The sequence below is a fragment of the Acyrthosiphon pisum genome, chromosome X (genome assembly GCF_005508785.2).
Source record: "Acyrthosiphon pisum isolate AL4f chromosome X, pea_aphid_22Mar2018_4r6ur, whole genome shotgun sequence".
In the NCBI taxonomy this organism is placed as follows: Eukaryota; Metazoa; Arthropoda; class Insecta; order Hemiptera; family Aphididae; genus Acyrthosiphon; species Acyrthosiphon pisum.
This window is the reverse complement of record NC_042493.1, coordinates 30,319,921-30,341,233: the sequence shown is the minus strand read 5'-3', so window position 1 is coordinate 30,341,233 and position 21,313 is coordinate 30,319,921. Positions and strand designations below refer to the sequence as shown.

The 21,313-nt window shown below is 31.3% G+C and overlaps 1 protein-coding gene across 4 annotated transcripts in view; it reads left to right on the top strand.

Moving 5' to 3' along the window:
* Nucleotides 1-21,241, top strand: part of LOC100571913 — a 24,791-nt gene extending 3,550 nt beyond the window's left edge. The window contains exons 1-3 of one of the 4 annotated variants that reach the window (XM_029485474.1): nt 3,951-4,076; nt 5,515-5,697; nt 19,463-21,241. In XM_029485474.1, coding sequence (XP_029341334.1) covers nt 19,779-21,053 — 1,275 coding nt within the window. In that variant the 5' untranslated portion in view covers nt 3,951-4,076; nt 5,515-5,697; nt 19,463-19,778 and the 3' untranslated portion in view covers nt 21,054-21,241. Of the gene's footprint in view, nt 1-3,950; nt 4,077-5,107; nt 5,698-19,462 lie in introns of those variants that run through there. The other 3 variants (XM_008188867.3, XM_003247221.4, XM_016807703.2) reach the window with 3 other exon arrangements.
* Nucleotides 21,242-21,313: the final 72 nt, after the last annotated feature.

The window sequence follows — 21,313 nt, the reverse complement described above, 5'->3', positions numbered from 1 at the left end:
AGTTAACATAAACATATGTTTGCAAAATATTAAATAAAAATACCCACACGTTTTGGTTTGGACAAACATTTAAAAATTGAAAAACGACTTGAACACCATATATGGTTTGGTTTACTATAGAGTAGTAAACTTATCTTTATTATATACGAATGGTAGATAGGATTTATCATTATCATTGCTTATTATTATTTAATAATATTGAACATAATGACGTGTAGTCATACTTAGAGGTGAGCAAAGCGAGCAAGGCCCAACACGACAACACCCAGTTTCTGTATAGTACCTATTCTATCCGTACTTAATATAATAATATACCCGTGTCCTTGCGAGTCTACACTCTACAACCCATCTAAAATAGTGGCCTACCCGCGACTCTGTTCAAATTTAATAGGTGGGTCGTGTGTGCTGCAACTAACATTTTCTTGTCTCATTGTCGAAAAAGTTCGCGCCGCCACTGGTATACCGTATGTCCATATTAATAAATTTAAACAACGAATATTATGTTATGCAATAAATATTTCTACTGGGGTTTTTAATGAAAATAATATATTATTTATTGCCTGAAGTTCTTACCAAATTAACACAAAATTAAAATAATATGTACTGTGTTAAATGAGTATTAACCATAATAAATTATTATCAATTGGATGGAAAATATTATTTTGTAACCGTATGCAACCGCGTACGGTGAGTAAAATTCATCATCCCCAATAATTTTGGACTTTTTAGTGTGACATTGCTGTCTTTCATCCACATACGCGCTAGCGTCAAACTCGGATGATCTTTTGTCGGGTAATTACTATAATATTAGTAGGTACCTTCAATATTATGTACTGGTCGAACAGTCCCTGATTTGTATTAACTTGCTGGAGGCTAGTAAAAAATGTTTGTCCTCTTTATTATAAGGTAGGTAGAAACAGTGACAAAATAAATTAAATAATTTTAATTATATTTTGTTCCTAGTATAATGTGTAGGTAGGTGATAGAATTTCATGAAAAAAAATAATAATTAACTCTCTTCACTTTAAACCTAGAATAATTTTTAATTGTTATTACTTTTATAGTTATTTTTATTTATTGGAATTTAAATTTAATTTTTCTGTACGTATACATTTTTTTTTTTTTTTTGATATTTATTGAGACGTCATATACCAACAGTAGCTTTGTGTATATATGAATAAATAAATTATTACTATAATCCTTATTAAATACTTTTATTTAAAAAATTATATATATAATATATTAACAGTAGGTAGACACACATACAATTTTTATATTTTACCAAGTATTAGTACCACTAGATTGTTACAATTGATACTTGAAAAAAGTAATTAAATAATATATATTTTTTTTTAATTCATGAAATAAATATGTTATATTAACAATAAACTTCTACTTGTTGAACATTTTCATAATGTTGGAGTAGGTATTTCATTTGTAATATTAAAGTTATTATTAACAGGTATATCTGAGTATATACATAAAGATAAATATTGTATAGACATTTTTATAAATTAATCTATTTTTTTATAATTGATCTTTTGTATTTATTTTTGTTTAATAAAATCTCATAATGTAGGTATATTCTATTAGCTAATGAAAATATTTTAAGTAACAATTATGCGTAAGAAAGTTATTTTTTTTTTTATTATTTTTATCCCACGGAAACTTAGACCATTGGGAGAGGGGAGGTACTGTGAGTTTTAGAACGGTAGGTGAGTGTTACACGTGGGTGTATTTTGGTAGAATTTCGAATTGGGCACCCGTAGGTTTCTGCCATGCCCCGGGGTGGGGGATGGCGGCATTTGTTCTCTGGACACCGTGACTTGCCCAGAGAAAAATGCCGAGAATCGAAACCGCGACCGGCAGCGCCGCAGCCGACGCGTTAGACCGCTCGGCCACCTCGTCACCAAGAAAGTTATTACTCTGCATAATTTTATAACATTTAATATCGACAACAATTTAAAAATTGCATTATTTTTTACTGCTACTAAATTACTGAATGTTTTATTTTAATTTTATTAAAAATGCTTTACTATAAAATACAATTAAAACATAGAAGTAATGACTAAGGTAATATAAATTATTTTAATGTACAATATACGTACTTTATTTGATCATATTATTAAAAGAGGACGCCACACCGACATGAAGACAGTGTTGTCACCGTTTTACAAACTGTACCTAGAACATACAATATTAATTGCGTTCAGCGGAACCAATTTTGTATTTTCGAATTGGTACAGTTTTAATACTACGGTGAAATGATAGCTATCATAAAACTTAAATGTAAAATCATTATCTGTGATTAAAGTGTTTATAAGTTGGTGTTTTAGAGATTTTAAATTTCTTAAGCGAGGTATGAGTATTTTTAAATTGTGAAATTTTATATACTAATAACTCACTTAAAAATACATATTATATAATATATTATACCTATATCATTATATTGTATACATGGTAATTATTTTAACACTAAACATTCATTATTTGAAAAAGGATCAACGTTTTTGTAAATATATTTAGGTATTTTACATAATTTGAAGTCATTAAAAAACAATATTTTTTATCATTATAAGTTATAACTTTTGAAGGTTTATTTTTTGAATAAAAAATGACATTCGCTGTACTTTCAAATTGCAAACCAGAATATTTTTTTGAGAATTTAAACTAAGTATTATAAGTAAATAGGTTTAATATAATAATCGAATTTCAAGTATATTATTAATTTATAATATCACTGGTGAACCAACATTTTGCTGGATACCACCGTGCCACCCCACTCGTCAAAACTTTAAATGTTATTAATAAGTATTAACTAATAAAATATTCATTCGAAATTGGCTTTTATATTATTATGTTTAAATTCTCAGAAAAATATTTTGCTCTGGAACATGAAATTAAAGTTTTAAGTTAACTTTCAAAATAAAGGAAAACTTAAAATTTTAACGATGAAAAGTACTAAATAAACAATTTTTTTTTAAATTTTATTTTATGATGGTCTCAGATAAGATAAATAAAAATAATTTTACATTCATAATATTTCAGATAACGAATGCTTATTGTCAAAAGAATCGACAAGTATATAATATGATTTTATAAAAGATATTTCAGATACCTATTATTATAGTTATTTTAATGGATGGCATGGGCATTCAATTATTTGAAGGCTATGGGATAAATTTATACAATTATTGGTAATGTTTAAAATATTGTCAATACGTCATACATCTTGTATTGGTAATATTAATAGGTGTACATGAGCCGATAAAAAAAACATTAGTTTGTTTAGGATTACGTCTAATAAGTAATAAGCACTCGTTAGGACTTTTTGGAATATCATATGCGGCTGCAGTGAGACATATTACCTAATACGATGTTAAACCGTGAATAAATAAAAATTCTAAAAAGGTCGTAAATTTTAAATTATTTTAAATGAATTTCGTTCATCTTAGTATGTTATATAATACTATAGTTTTACGATTTTTCCTATTTTAAGGGGAAATCATGTCATCCGCAGTGATAATTCTATGTATATATTTAATATTATGATCATTTAGTGACTTAAATCGCAAATGACAGCGTGTGTGCGTTATACAAATAATGTACACAACTTTTAATGATCCCTCGGAAGAGACCTTAAGGTCGAAAAAATCGAAAAAAAAATGGATAGAAACTTATTAACATTTCCAAAGCTCGGACGAATCAGGAGCGAACACTCACAAACACAAGCACACCAACACACAAACACACACAAACAAACAAACAAACAAACAAACAAAAACGGTTGATCCCGGCTAGCTGAACCGCCGCTGCCGCCGGAATTGATAACTGGCCGGGCGAAAGAGGCGGCGTCGCGGTTGCGCAGTGCGCGCCGGGCGAGCGGCGGTGGCCGCCCCTGCGGGAGGCGGCGGCGGTGACAAAAGCGGCGCCAGCGGCGGTCGGCTCCATCGTCCAGTTCGGTCCCGTCGACACAACTCGTCCGAGCGGTCTGTCCGTCTCGAGCTCGTCACGTCAAGATCACGCACACTACGCACATACGGGTAAAATAACACCGGCACCGCCGTGGGCCGCAGGTAATGATAATGATTATAACAATAATAATATTATAATGATAGTTAACATAATATCATAACAATGTAATACACGAAAACACAACATTATTATTACACGATAACAACAATTTGTACGCTGACCGCGCGAAAAAATTTCCCATTTTCCGCATGACTCTCGGACCGCTGTCCTCTCACCGACAACCGATCGCTGCGCCACCATCCTCGGTCGTTTCGCACCTCCACTATCGGTCCCGTCCGAATTTTATAAAACACTGCTCGACACGAGTCGTCGAAATTATGATCTCTCGAGACACTTATATTATGAGCATCGGGATCACTGTTTTCAAAATGCCCACGTTCAATTTATACGTCTAGAGCACTTTTTGAAACAAGAAAAATGAACAAATACCGTGCGTGATCGTAATGTTTAGTTCTCTGCGAATAAATGTCATTTTTGTCCCAAAAAACAAAAATTAGCGAAATTCGGAATTGGGCGCTATTGTTTTTACAAAAGCGTCTCAATTATTTACATTAACGGGACAATAATAATAATAATAAATATAGGTACATAATAATACATAATACACACTCGGAACATAATATTATAATATGTACCTACTTAGTAGATACCTAGTTTATAAGTTGACACGAAACGTCATCATATTATATTATTATTATTATTATTATTGTCGTATGTCATAATAATATTTTTATATTTTAATATAATAATGAATTCGTGCAGTGCATAATAAATAATAATATAATTGACGACGCATACATAGGTAATATTATTATAGTCGTCGCACGCGCACTGTATGGAAATTATCCTAATGATGATGAATAATAATATTATATTATATACTAGTACAGAGCGGTGCGCCGCGGTAATACAATATTATAATAATAATAAACATAATATTACATTATTATACTAGAATACCGCGTATTGTATGTGTACCTACATAATAATATAATATAATAATATAATGTATAATACGCGTGTGTAGTGGGCAACAGCGGCGGCGGCGGCACCGGTCGGTCGGGCCCCGTCAGACGCCAGTTGGTAGTGGAAATATAGCGAGCGCGCACGTCCGCCGCTGCTCTCGGCGTCGACGTCCGCGAAACACGCGACCCCCTCATCAGGTGCCGTTTTCTCGGTGTTGCTCCAAAGTGTTTTCCTCCCACGAAATTCGTTTTTTTCTACGGCACTGTACACGCCGCCCGAAAATCACTCGGAACCCCCTCCCCCCCCCCCGTGTAGGCCCTTCAAAGACGACGGATGTCGAAAAATAATAATTCGCGGAGAGAGGACACGACGACGACGACGGTCGGAGAGCGATAACCGCGTTGTAGACCCGCGAAACGACGCATTCATAAAAAATATATAATATCTATGATTGTAACGTAATAATATTACTATTATTATTGTTATCGTTGTTGTTGTTGTATATCGCATTAGGTCGGAGAGAGGACGAATTTTTTTTTTAAACCTCCCCACCGCGACGATCGACGATTGACCGGCCGCCGAAGATATGCACTCCGAAAAACGTCCGCCCGGCGTGACCGTCGTGGTTTTCCACCGCACGTCCGTTGCACCGCTACGACTCGCGTCCGCCGGAAAACGTCGGACCATGTAATTATCGTAAGTGTTGACGCTACACATGCACATACCTAACTATAAATTACTGTTGTACGTGTGTATGCATAATATACCAAAAGTGCATACAGTAATAATAATAATAATATAATTAACTATACATATTTTGCATTACCTACTTTTATATCTTTATATTAATATTGTTCGATTATAATATATACATACTATCCGTTGCCCGTAACACCTCAATATTCATAATAATATAATATTATAGTGGCAGTGAGCTGCGGTGTCCAATATAATTCTTCTGACAGGTAGGTAGGTAGGTAGGTAGATATATTTCGTAATGAGTTTTCGCATTTTTCTCCGACAATAACGTCGGCGGAAAGTATGGGTACCTATAAACTTTAACGACTATAACGTTAGCGTCATGTTTTGTGGAATTTATTATTATGTGGCGGGTTGAATTTCTCCGGAGGATCGAATCTCGTGTCGATCATGATACCACTCCTAATGCTATATAATATTTATATTGTTATAGTGATTCTACTAAAACAGCAGAAATAAACGTTGAACATGATATCAACTTAGCGCACAAAAACTTCCCCATCCGATCGAAGGGTTGTAGGTATTTACCTACATTTAAATATTATTTGAATTCGCATCGCTGCGTGGTAACCCTTACAACCGTAGAGTAGTTATTTAAACGCTTATGTGGTCACTTAACTTCCATGTATATTTACACGCCATACGAATTCCCGTGTTAAATCGTTAAGGAAGTCGCATACATTGTATTATAAATATTATAGAGACTGCACTCGCCCACGCAATCAATACGATTATTGCAACTGTAGTCGATCGGAATTTTACCCAAAAAATAAAAACTACCTACTAAATGTTCATCACGCAATGTATTTCTCGGTGTTCTCTAGTTTTTCGAAGATTTTTATATTTTTCATGGCAATTGCCTATGTTCGGTTTTTGAGCAATGAGTGGCAAAGAGCATTCGTGGTTTGACGATGATGTTAATAATATGTTTATTGTTTTTTATTTTATTTTATAGGCACGTTCTAAGTGGACATTTTTACACTGTTCGGAGAAATATACAGCACAATAAATATAATTTCCTATTGATTAAAAAAATAAATAATTCTAGAGATTTTGAATTCCAACCAAATATTTACCGTTAGAATGTTCATACCTTATGGGTAGGTCGATATACCCTATTCTATAATATTCTAAAAATTCAAGACATTTATTAAACTGATCAGTTTTTCAGATTTTTATTTTATTGTACAATTTTCTATTGCACAAGTCACAAGCCCATTTAAAAAAATAAATACCATATATGCCGCTGGTCCGTACATTTTTCAAACTATATAATTGTAAAAAAATTGACATTTAACATTGTACCCATTCTTTTTATTTTTCGAGCGCTTCAAACGTTTCATAAACTTTTCCGCTTTGTGCACATATATTAAGCATAGCGCCCAGAACCATTTGTAAATTTTGATTTTTTTTCTCCGAGTACTTGACTGGTACATAATAATATAATATATTATTTTTTACTTACATGGCAAAAATATGCCTAATACTGTCGAATATCATTATACAAACAGCAGACAGTGCGCAATGCCATCACCCCAACCGAACGAAAGAAATCGATTTCCCACGACATTGTAATCGTTTTGTCGGCGGTTGCGGTATCGACGATCTTTGGCCCTTTGATTATTATTATTGTTATAAGCTTATGAGTTATAAATATAAGTTGTATTGTTACATTTCCGTACGATTCACCTCACCACTTTGCTCCTCGGTTTGCATATTTAAATAATGATACGATATCGGGTTATTATTATTTTAGAATCATGTGTTCTCCCACCTACGACGACAGCCTTTTGTTTTGACGCGTACAGTCGATTATTTATTTCAATAATAATAATAATATTGTTATAATCGACTGGAAAAATATTGTTTGTGCGTACCTCGTATAATATATACCTATGCACATTACATATTATACTTACAGTACACCGCACGCCGGTTGTTCTGTAATAATAATAGTAATGATGTCGTGACGTGGCCACTTTTATTTTCTGGTTTTTATTCTCCCTCCTTCTCCATCTATCTACTTCAAATTTTATTATTTCGACGTACCCACCTCCGTACATGGCTCAACGATCGTTCATCTAGCTACACTGACCTAACCTAACCAACCATTCCGCGACCACACCGAAAATGTGTGCGCACTCCGGCAGACACGTATATTGTACTGTATTATTATTATATATATACATACCTAGCTGTCGAAATACTACAATAGGTAATAATAATATTGTTATGCAAACCACTCGTCGGGTGCACGCAAAAAACTGCAATCATCACCGTGTCGATTGCAGTACCTATATATACCTTTGTCAAGGATATAATAATATTATTATCACCGCAACACACAATAATTATTATGATATTATTGAAAACTGAAATTGTATTATACACGATGAAGTTCAAATTTAATTCAGCACCATCGCAAGTTTTGGCGCACTAAACATAATATTATCGAACCGTGATTTTACTTATAAAATGTTATAGTATCATTATTATGATATATTTTATCGAGTGGATATTCGACATGGACCTATCATCGAGACAAGCATTTTTTTATTGCAATAGTTAAATTCCGTTTTCATTACATCAAATTGCACCCATAAAATAGTTTGTTAACTCGTTTTACATGGTGAATCTCTGCATCTGTATTTTGCACACGTCATCTCCCCAGTCATTAACATCTAATTCTATAATGTGCTGCACATTTTATTCGTTGCCGCAAAATATAATAAATTATAAAATAAAGTTGTACAATATAACATGAGTTGTAGGTAGGGTTAACGTTGGCTTTAATATTTATCTATACTTCGAGCGGTGCACTACAATTTACAAACTATATGACTTATATAAATATGCACATTAAAATATCATAGCCCGATGACTTATTTTCTAATGTGCAGAGAACTTTATCGTACTTCACTAACTTAGTGTTATCCAACTGACGAGTGGATCAACCCGCTCCGAATGTTCTGATTGATAAAATATCCGTTTAACCATCGAATTTTTAATTGGGTTTGGTTTTTTGTATTTGTTTGTTTTACAGTACTCTGTTGCATTACACATTGACACGGATCTAATTGCTCGAAATCAATAACTTCGATTATGTTTTACCACAAATAATCACTTGGTATACATTATTCTCAATATCATATTTTTCAAAATGCTGATTATTAAGTCTTACAATAAATTATAATTACATATTCAGATTATTCGGATTAGGCGTGTCTTACGGTGTTACCCCTAGAATCTAGGGATAATATTCACCCCTTATGGTCCACGTTCCCTTTTCGCTCTACAATTATTTTACCCTATTTGCACAGGTTCTCTTTTCGTTAATGACCAAACATTTGAAAATTAGGTAAACACTAACAATAAAGTTTATTGTTATTATCAATGGTGATCATTATGTTAATTCCCTATAAATTTACAACCCAAAGAAATTATTAGAAAATATTTACTTTACTATAGTTACCTATATAATACTTTAATTATCAGATCGCCAGAATATAATTTCAAATATTTTTTCTACAATCAGTTTTCGTCTACTTTTTGGGATTTAATAATAACATATAATATTAAAAAAATTACAAAGTATCCATTTTCCAATAACTTAAGAGTTTTTTTTGTAGTAATTTGCGATGATTTTTTTCTTTAAATCAAATTTTAATATTTAATTCTGTTGTAATTAGATCCTATAGCAATATACCTACCAAACACTTCAATAATTTTACTTAAGTAGTTCCCAAAATATATTTAAAATCGTTATTCAATTTTATATTCTACAAGTATTTTCCCATTAGTGACATTGATGGTAGTAGGTATAACTAAATCACATCGATAACATTTATTAATGGATTTTGGTTTTGGTTTTCTTTTTTTGGCGATGTGGGGAAAAAAAGATAGAAATCATGGGCAAATGGGAAACGTTATTTTTTAGCAAAAGGTGTTACGCGCAAATGTAGGATGTATTTATTGAAAATATTATTATAATTATATATAAGTTTTAAAATTATTATCCACATATTTGCATTAAAATGTTTCTCTAGCTGCAACTCTGTGGACGGTAATACCGTTTAAAATAATTTTCTGTAATTTAATTTCTAAAATATATTTATTCGTTTATTTAAAAACATTTTTAGTTTTATTTACAAAGTTGAATAATATAATTGCTTACAGTATAAAAATTACACAATAGTGATTTACAGCAAATTATATTGTGCTTGCTCTTTACGCTTAACATAGTCTATGTGATAAAATAACTAATATTTTCAGGTGTTTAAAATACATTTCATATACACTTTAAAATAATATAGAATTATCCAAGTACTTTACCTGCATAGTGTTTATAATATTTTTACGTAACAATAGTTTTACTCGTTTAATTATAGTTTTGATTTTTACAAAAAGGTGAAAAAGTATAGGTAATGTTGCATGTGTTCATAAAGATTATTAAAACTATAAATCATTCATACTTCATAGTTGCTGTCCACTATTGATTATATATTTATACTAAATAATAAATATAATCATAAAGTAATAATATAAAACAAAATATTTGTTATTTGCATGACATATTTTCAGTTAGATTTCTGCAACAGGTAAACATTTTAGTACAATTTTTATAGGATCACTTTATTGTTTATAATATTTACAATTATTTGAAGGCAGTGATTTTGTCTTATAAAATAATTCAGTTTCATTAAGAAAATTAATTTGTATATTTATTCAAAAATAATTTATAGTTCGTAATTATGTAATTTTTATTAACATTAGATATTTTAAAATCTTCATAAAATTCAAATAATACTTAAATTTATAACTAACTAAAATATGGTGACAGCCAAGTATGGATATTTTTTATATTTTATACTTTATTATTTATGTATGAATTGAAAGTTAGATATCTCAGATTTGATCATATTCTGTTAAAGTCGAACAATAATAATAATAATTTTAAACTTAAACAAATGTCGGTTGGAATAATCATTGTTGATTTGAGGTTTTTTTCATAATATTATATTAACGATAAATTCATATTAATTGTTTATCATTGAATCAATAACTATTTTACAATTCAGTGTGACAAAAAAAAAAAATGTAAAATAATCTTTTCAGGTCGCACAAAATTGTTATAAGATGTGACAAGATGCTAACACAATGTGTACCAAAATATTATACTTTGTGTGTTTTATGTAGCTACATGTCTATACATAATACTAAATTTAATACCTATTATAAAATAAAATAAACTTTTACATGCTATTTATTAAACTTTTTTTTATTGAGTATGAATTTAATTTTTCGTGATTATCAACAATATTATTAGGTAGGTACATACTTGGTACTTCCATATTATTTTATAGGTAATAATGTTTTGGTTTAAACAGTTAAAACTGAATACCTACATTTCAAGCGAATTAAACCTATGATTGATTTCTCATAATTTCTTTCATGAATTTGTATTTTATTTTCTTGAATTATCTTATAACATTGGAATACAATTTATTATTATTATAATATAGAATACCTATAGCTATGTTTCAATATTTAATATTTATTGATTATTGTTATGGTTTTTTAACGCACTTATAACTATAGGCACTTGACGAGATTAAAGTGAAGATTTAATAGTATAGGTAGGTAGTTCAACGATGAACGGTATTTAATCTAAACAAAATTAATTCACGGGGAAAAGAGAAAAGATACAGAGAGTGTTTATTGAGTAGGTATACTCACATAATATTACTATCTATGTAAAATGTATAATAGAGTATTTTAGCTTTTATAATATTATACATTATGCCGGAAAAATATCGATGATCAATGTGATATTTCAAATGTTTTACTATTTATCATAATGTTATTCATCATATTCATCATATATTATTATAAGAATAACAGAATCATTCTTTAATAAAGCGTGTGCCGGCTATCATGGTTACAAGCACATTATACCGTGTATGCAATAACAAAAAAACATATCTATGGTAAGCAAATTATGCTACACTATTCGTGACTACACAGTTTCATAATCGTGTAGGTAATATTTCAAAGCTACCAGCTCTGACACTTGAAATCCTAACCCCTTGCAGCCAAATTAAAACTGATCGCGTACATTCGTTTATCTTATAGGTATATCGAATGAGCAAAATCCTCGCACTTATTTAAAAGGTATAGGTATTATACGGCAAAAACGTTATTGACGAGCAGCAGACTTCGTTATTACATTTATCGTAAGCAATATACATAATAACATTGTGTATTAGGTTTGTATTATAATAGTATACCATGTTTGCATTCACGTGATATTATTTTCTTCTCGTTGATACGTTCCAAACACAAATATTATATATAAGGAGAAGATGCCAAATTAATTCCAACGAAATAATATAAACGCGATTCGTTATTCGCCTCCAAAATGAAATATACGTGACAACCGTCTTATGTTTCACATAAAAGTTCAAGTATTATATGCCATTACCTATCCTATAATATTACGATGGTATATTCTGGCGCTTTAATTTCATACATCAGCGTGTTTGTTTGCGTTAGGTACATGTTTTTAGATAATTCTTTATCTAATTTTTTAGATATATATTTTTTTTTTCATTTTTATATTCAATTTATAAGTCAGTCATTTAATAACTTAATGTAACATAATTCTCTTTTCAGTAATCTACTAGATAATAGTATATAAGTTTATAAAATGATTCCGAATAATAAAACGGAAACGTTAATTACATACAAAACTAAAATATCATTCTGATGATTAATTTTAACTTACGCATAATTCGTTTAAATATAATTATTGTAATTAACCGTTTAAAACCGTTCGAAAAAAAATACCAATGAAATCATTACTTTTCGTGTTTGTTTATGGTCAGCTAGGTAGTATACCTATAGGCTATATTAAATACGACCACTATAAATAGGGACTATGTAAATTTAAAATATAGTTAGGTATATATTTTTTTTTATCGTTTAAATGTATAGCACTTGTTGCTTAGAGCAAGTCAAGAATCCATACATTTATAATTAAACTTATCATCATTAAATTAAATCTTACTATATAAATATATATACTGCAATTTGGTTTTTTTTTTATTATACGAACAGACATCAAATATTCTTTAATATTTCTTTACTTTAGTTTTTTAACTCAAATTTTATAATTTCATATTTCATTTTTATTAATTCAATATATATATATTATATATTTATGTATGACTATTTTTTTTAGATAAATGTTGTTAGTAAAATTATTTTTCAATCGATATTTATTTCTACAGACTTTTTACTGACATTTTTTGTTTAGAATAATTAATTCAGTATAATGATACATATTACTTAAATGCAAAAAATTTAAAATTTAAAATTAAAATTTGATTCATTATTAGATCAAATCACTAATCAGTGTTCTAAATGTTACTGAAAAGTATAATATTATAGGTACCTACTACGATATTTTGACGTCACTTTTAAAACAAAAAAAACAATCCGATAATCTTCTACGAAGATGATTAAATAATACCTAATGTGTTTGCGTTTGAAAAGTGTGAAAACGATATTATAATCAGCAAATTTAACTTGCTTACATATTATAATTATATATTTTTTTTTCGAGTACACAATAATTATGTTTTTGAAAATGCATAAAATACATGTCACTCAATACGTTACATATTACTCAATATAATATAATATACTTGTGGTCGTTGACGAGACTTTTATTTCAAATGATGAGGGGGGACAGTTGACGTTGCAAATCAGAATTGGTAAATAAAATTATTTATCAATAATTTGACACGACAATTTTGTTTTTGCTTTGCAAGCCAAAATTGGAAAAATTCTCACGTAGGTATTTCCGTTTCAGGTAAGTTTCCGCGTACTGTAGATATAAACTGGGCGCCAGGTTTTTCGGTAAAAAAAACGCGTTTTAATATTATATCATGTGATGGCATTATGTCAATGTTTATCATAATTCAAAATATATAAAAAATAAAAATGTTTTAAGTAGGTTTTTTCTAATTTTTTTTAAAAAAAGAACACAATTTTAGAGACGTGTTTAGTTCTACAGGCATATATCATCAGTAATATTATACCTAAAAAAGTACAACAAGACTCGTTAACTTGATTTTTGATACATGAAACCAGTACAAGAATAAACATTTTCATGAGATAATTTTCCTTGTACATGAATTTTGTTTCGATCTTCATTATTTCAACTTTGAAATATAGAACATTTTTTTTACAAATAAAAATCGTATTGTCATAGATAACTATTAAATTTTTAAAATATTCGTTGACTTACTGAAAATCTATGACCATTTAGAACTGAAAATAAACATAAGTTTAGGTATAAATGGTATACGTAATGACAGATTTCAAGAACAATATTAATTTTTTTAAGTTGTTAGACATACTGAATACCTAATGTAAATTATCATAAACATAAAAATGTATGTGTATAATAAAATATTTTTATAAATGTTCATCACGTCAGAAATTATATTATCAAATGATTTATTGCGCAATCGCGATTGCATGAATAGTCTATATGGTTTATAATATTCAAACCAAATGAATTAATCTAACTGGCACGTGTAATGTGTATCACGCTCATATAAGATCATTCATAATAAAATGCTGCGTTTACAGATTTTTTTCATTTAAATTATTCGTCTTTAATTTCGTCTCGTCATCAAATTTTTAAATCGCATCATAAGTTTACCCTTTGAACGCGTTCCTTTTAATTTTTATTATAATTTCTATAATAATATATTAAATTAGATTGAACTATTTATTCATTTCGCTACTTTAATTGAATAAACATGAGATGTATTTAATAGTTAATGCTTGTATTTATCGGTTTTTTATGTCATAATATATCAGTATGCACATCATTACCTGATAATGTATATAAGCAAACTCATTCAAATGCAGATTTGGTAAAATTGAAAATTCTTTGAATTTGTTTTATAATATAAATGTTAATTATACCTACTTTGATATTCATACCTATAGACATATTTTTTTTAATAATAGTGAAACGAAATTAAAACATAACTTTTCGAGTATTTGAGTAGGACTAAATTATTTGTGTATATATTTTCACCTCCACTCTTCACAGAAATTCATAATGTAATAAAGTTTTCTTAATGATTTTAAAAGTTTAAATATAACTCAAATTGAATATCTGAATGCGTTCCCATAACTTTTTCAAATTATTATAGGATTTTATAGCAAAATTTGAATAATTTGAATTGGACTTTTTCAGAAATTTAAGTTTTAAAACATGAACATCGAATGTCAGACATTATAAATAATATAACGGAGATAACTGTAAATACAAATACTTTTGTATGGTTTTAAAATTTCGATTCTGAATTTTCACTCAAACATTTTTTTTAAAATTATTATAATAATAGATATATAAATATCTATGCGAGCGTATTCGAAGTTTATTTTTGTCAATTCTATAAGTATTGATATTGTACTACATTGACGAAAAACTTACTGTTGGGTGGTGACTGGTTATTCAGTTTAATTATTTTGATCGATAGTGGTCATTAATACTCAATAGTACATTAGTACAATATGCAAAGAGGAAACTGGCTCTAATAGGCTCTAATAAGCATACAATACAGGCACTATACCTAAGAGTATTTTAAAATAATATTTTATACCGAGTGCGGCTACTGTCGACTAAACTAGCGGTTTCCAACCAGGGGGAGGGGGAATATAGTGATGATGGAATTACGAAAATATTTATGTTATTTTACAATGTGTACAATTTAAACCACTATATTAGTTAAATTTACTTATATTATTTATATATTTAATAATAATATTTTTTTTTTTATATTCAATATTTTTTTCTTATACTTAATATTATTACTTCGTAAATTTATTTATAATACATTTTTAAAATTATGAAAATAATAAAATTAAATAGTTATTATTTTTTGCGAAAAAATTTGCCTAAACTCTAATTTAAGGGCGGGGTGAATGAGATTTTAGTAAATTTACAAGGGGATGAAAAAGTTGGGAATCACTGGACTAAACAGTATGCTTCACTGGGAATGGGCACCTCCATTGTACCCTTTATTTTTGCATTTATTAAAATTTTGATGTTTGGAATTTTCAAATGCCTATACTTGGAATGACTATGTTTTATAAAACATTTTAGATATTTTTTTTCGCATTTTAGGATTGTCCTGTAAAGATTTAAACTTACTTTTCCTTATGAGAATCTTTTTTTTTTATTGAAAATTATTATAAAGCAGATCATTTTCGTATGAATTTTGATGTATATAAATCGAAGTCGAATCAAGTAACTATTGTTTCTTTGTGATTTAACTTTATTAACGAAGGATATTGTCCAATTATAATAGATTTAGCAGATTGGGAACTACGACTACCTAGCTACATACACTTATAAAATAAATGTACTTTTTATAGGTACTCAGACCATTTTTACAAATTTTAAATTGCTTATAGATTAATATTGATTTCTATAATCTTTAATCTTTATATTATAGCTAAACGCTTATACTCGACAACGTGACCGATTTGAGTAGGTATAATTAGTAGAGATGACTATATATAGACATATTATTACCAGCTGTACTATAAGTGTATACCTGACTACCAGCTGTATAATATAAATATTTTATGCATAGTATCTAATGTCGATATATACTCGCAATTTCAAATAGACGTCTATAATGTCAATTCACCGAAGAATCGAACGATTGGGTTTAATTTTTATCTGGGAGTATTAAGCCCTCTTGTACCAAAATCAACAACGATTTAAAACCATATGCACACATCGCACTAGAGATAAAATAATATTTGTAATGCGCTAGACAAGTGTATTTGTATATTGTGAGCTAACAGAAAGAAAAAAATACCACTCTACCCGGCGGGCTCTATATTATAATATTTATACAAGTTTATAATATGCGATAATACCTATAGTATACCTATAATACTTGTATAGCAAATAATAATATATGGACGTATAAAGTAATATAATATACTATGTTTGACATGTTTATTTCGTTTGGTAACAACACCCAATAAATTCAGATAAGATAATAATTATACACCAAACTATATTTTAACATTATCGACTATTACTGTACACGGCGTATTGGACGTACACCCGGTGCAGTGTGGGTACCGATGTCCGATAGGGTGCTGATACGTGATGGCTCCAGTTGCATATTATTATACCGTAATCCTATCGCCAATACTTTATGAAAACCGATTAAATATTGATTCATTGGGTTCCATTATAGTCCGTGCAAGTTCATGTTAGATATTTTTCCATATTGTTATCATCCATTCACCCCCAACCGACCATGCAACTAAATTGGCACTCTTCCACAAAAAAAATAGGTACCTATAGCCTTATTAATGCATTGTAATAATAATAATAATAATATTAAATAAACATTAAAAATAAATCATTTATCGTTAAATGGCCTCGCATACATTTTTATATACTTAAGTGACTGATAAAAAAAAAACGTATAATCTACCAGAGACCCACTCGCCCGCTTAGTAAAATATGGACTTTATTCACTTAAATAATTTTTGTTTTATTTTCTTTTTTCGCTATCTCTGGTTAATTGTGTTTTGGTACACATAAGTTATATTATCTTCATGTCGTACACAATTCACCGTGTTGTGTTAAATTGACAACTCGTTGGTAATGTGTTAGCGACAGTTTTTTACCCACGAACATGACACGTCAAGCAGTGAACGCACCTTTATTCGGGGTCCTGTTCGATCGATCTATCGAATAATAACAATAATATTAATACCACCGATCGTTATGATATCGTAAGTCTCGACTCAGGAGTCAGGACGTAATTGGTTTAAATTTTTATTATTATTAAAATATTTCAAGGGTGAATATTAACATGCTCGGTCATAATATATAAACCATGTACGGGGTAAATGTGTATATATTTTATAACTCTTTTTTACTATAAGCTTGTTTTGTGCTATATTTAAATGGAAAAAATTTAAAAGAACAAAATATGCTTCCTCAGTACGATTTCAATATCATAAAAATAATTAATTTTGTCTTTGAGTAATAATTTTTTTTTTAATTGTAGATTTATAATATTATGAATTTATAAGAGTGTAAGTCTAATTAAATTAAAAAATAAATTTGGTTTTCTCATTTATTTTGTTTTAAACTTAGAAGATGCTTCAAATTCACTGAATAATACTTCAGAAATTATTGGGGATTTCATTGCTTAACGGTATACATAAGCTATGTATAAATGGCATAACAAATATTAATTAATGACTTTCTGTGGCTTATTTTAGTTTTTTATATGACATATAAACCTCAGCAGTAGTATCTCAATAATATTAATCTAATAAAAATGTATAGTTTTGTGAAATTAGTAAGGAGGTATATGATAAGTATGTATATTATACTAATTATAAAATATTATGACTATTTTCTATTTTCTATCATCCTATAATTGAGTATATTAAAATTAAATTCTTCAATGCATAAAGGAAAAACATATGTATTACATAGGTTTAAATTATGATTAATTAATTAATTCGTACGAATTAAGATTCAGATGTATCAACATCTCTTTTTAAAAAAGTCCACTTAACAATTCACAGAAAAAAAAAAGATGGATATCATTTGAATAAAAAAAGTTTGAATTGATACATAATTTAAATACAGCAGAGAAACCCACATAAAATAATTAAGCATTTCAATAAATGGTCTACACTTTAGACTCTATAAAGTTTACTGCAAAATTCCAAATGTCAGAGTTTGAATAAGTATATTATTAAAGGATGAATCACTCTAAATATGTTTATATCTACTCGACACTCGTGTAGGAGTGTCTGCAGTAAGTCTGTACTCTGTAGTTACATTGGAGTTATACTTAACATTTATCAATAACTGTTGGACGCTGCGATACTGCAGTACTTATTTTTATTATAATATTCTGTGTGTGCGTGTGTGGAAAGATGCAAAGATATATTATAACCATTTAGTATTTACGTTGTACCTATAGATACATAATAAACGGCCGTCTAAGACAACTTGTCTTAAGTCTTAACAACCTTGTTTCATTCACCGGGACCAGAAGAAAAGGGAAAATGGCTGACATTTTGTTATGATTACATTTTTCAAAAAATAAAAAAAATGTGTATTATATAATATTTTAATAATATATATATGACAAGAAAATTAAGGAAAATTTTAATAATGTGTATCAGTGTAACTATTTGATGTTTCAAAGTAAATGGTAATAATTATTATTAAACGTGATGCCGTAAACACGTTGTGTGTAATATAAATGGTGCCTGTATAGTAAATATAATTAATAATTATGTGATATATACAATAATATATAAAAATAAACAATATAAACATAAAAATGTTAATATTATAATATACCACACAGTATCTATGTGATATCATTAATTATATTAATAATAATTGAAAATAACCATTTTCACCGTGTGTTTGGCACGATTCCGATGCTACTATTATAATGATTATATCATATCATAAAATATATTAAAAATTAAACGGCGTGTAAAGGTCACGATGAATGGTGTACAAACAAACAAAATTACAAAATAAGAAATCGATAATGATAATATTATATATTACAGAAAACATGTTTGGTTTTGTTTTTTTTGCCAACAGATATTGGCTGTGACTCGAAACCGACTTCCCTCCCCCATCCCCGGCACCGGCAGCGGTGGCACGCACATCAAAGGTAGTTGCACACAAATACACACACACTCCCACGCTCACACACACACACACACATATACGATATTATATGCACATTGTACACTGGTGCAGTGTATAGAGTGGCCACCACTGCACCACCACTGCACCACTACTGCACTACCACCATAACGGCAGCACAACTACAATGATGAGCCACCGGAGACGCGCGGGCGGGACGCCCTCGCCACGCAATAAATGCGCTGGCCCACCATGACCCTCGCCAAACATGGCCAAAGACAAGAAACCGGACAAAAATAACGGATCGAAAAAAGGATCGGTCACCTGTGAACGGACGTACGTTTCAGACAGGTGTTCGCGAATTGCCAACCAGGAAACCCGACGATCACCACCAAGCAGTCCGTCCACGATACGAGTAATTGACCTTCCAAGCAGACATCAACGAAGAGGTGCGGTTCGCGAGAAGCGAACCGTATCGCTTGACCGACCTCGTCCGGCGCACCAGCGCGCCGATAACGCATACGTGGAGACGCCATTTGTAGACGGTGCTGTCCCGCTACAGCTGCAGGGGGCTCCCACCGCGTCCTGCTCATCCACACCTTACGGTGTGTCATATTCCTGCGCAGACAGCAACAACACAGGCCTGCCGGTCATAACGTTTCAGGGCATGAGATCGTCAGCCGAACCGCCGCCGAGGCCCGGCGAAGGCATCATCGACGAGTTTCCGGCATACGTACCGTGGAAGGCCGAACAGCGCGTGCAAGAAGACTCGTTGGCATGCAACGTGTGCCACAAGTGCCGGTGCGCCAATTGCCAGAAGCTGTGCAAGTATCCCGGCATGCGTGTGTGCGGCTCGCTAGACGTGAAATCGCGGTGCGACGAAGCTTGCGTTGAGGCAACAACGGTGTGCGTGCCGTGCGTCCAGAAGACAGCCAGGTGCCCGGCCTCCAACGCGGCCAGGGCCGAGGCCAATGCCGCCAGGGCCCAGGCCGCCGAAGCCGCAGCCGCTGCCGCCGCTACAGCCGCCGACACCGACACCGACACCGACACCGACACCGCTGCTGACACTGCCACCGCCGACGCCAAAGACACCGCTGACGCCACCGGCACCTCTGACGCCACCGACACCGCAACCGCCAAACCGGAAGACGGTGGCGGCAAGCCACGGACGGCGCCCGCCGCGTCAGGCAAGTGCCGGTTGCGCTGGATGCTGTATTGCTTTTGCTGCCCGTGCCCGTACTGTGCGGTGGACAGCGAGGTCGAGTGTTCGACCGGGTGTCGCGGCAATGTGAACGTGGCCGATTGCGAGTGCGTCGACTGGGAGGCGCTGAGGCAGAACAACCGCCGCCGGGTGAACGCCGCCGCCGCAGCCGTGGCCGCGTCAAGAGACCGCCGCCGGTGCCGTGACTATCACTATTATATCACGAAGATGCCAAACACGGCCAACAACACCACCGCAGCCACCGCCGATGGGCAAAGTGCCGGCACCACGACCGTCCGGAAGAGAAGCAGATTGCGCAGATTACTACGTTTTTTAGACTAAATATAATATAACAATATACACGTAATGCGATGTATAATATTATATTATTGTCTCCGACGATTACTCTGGCAAGTACAATAGGAGTATTCGTTTATATTATTCCATGTACATTGTATACATATTATAATTATATCATATTATTTTATAGTACGATAAGTTAATCCTAAATTATTATTATTAGTAGTAGTAGTCAGGGCTTGAAATCGATTTTAAATATCGACGAAAATCGTTAAGAATAATATTCTTTATAATCAAAACCG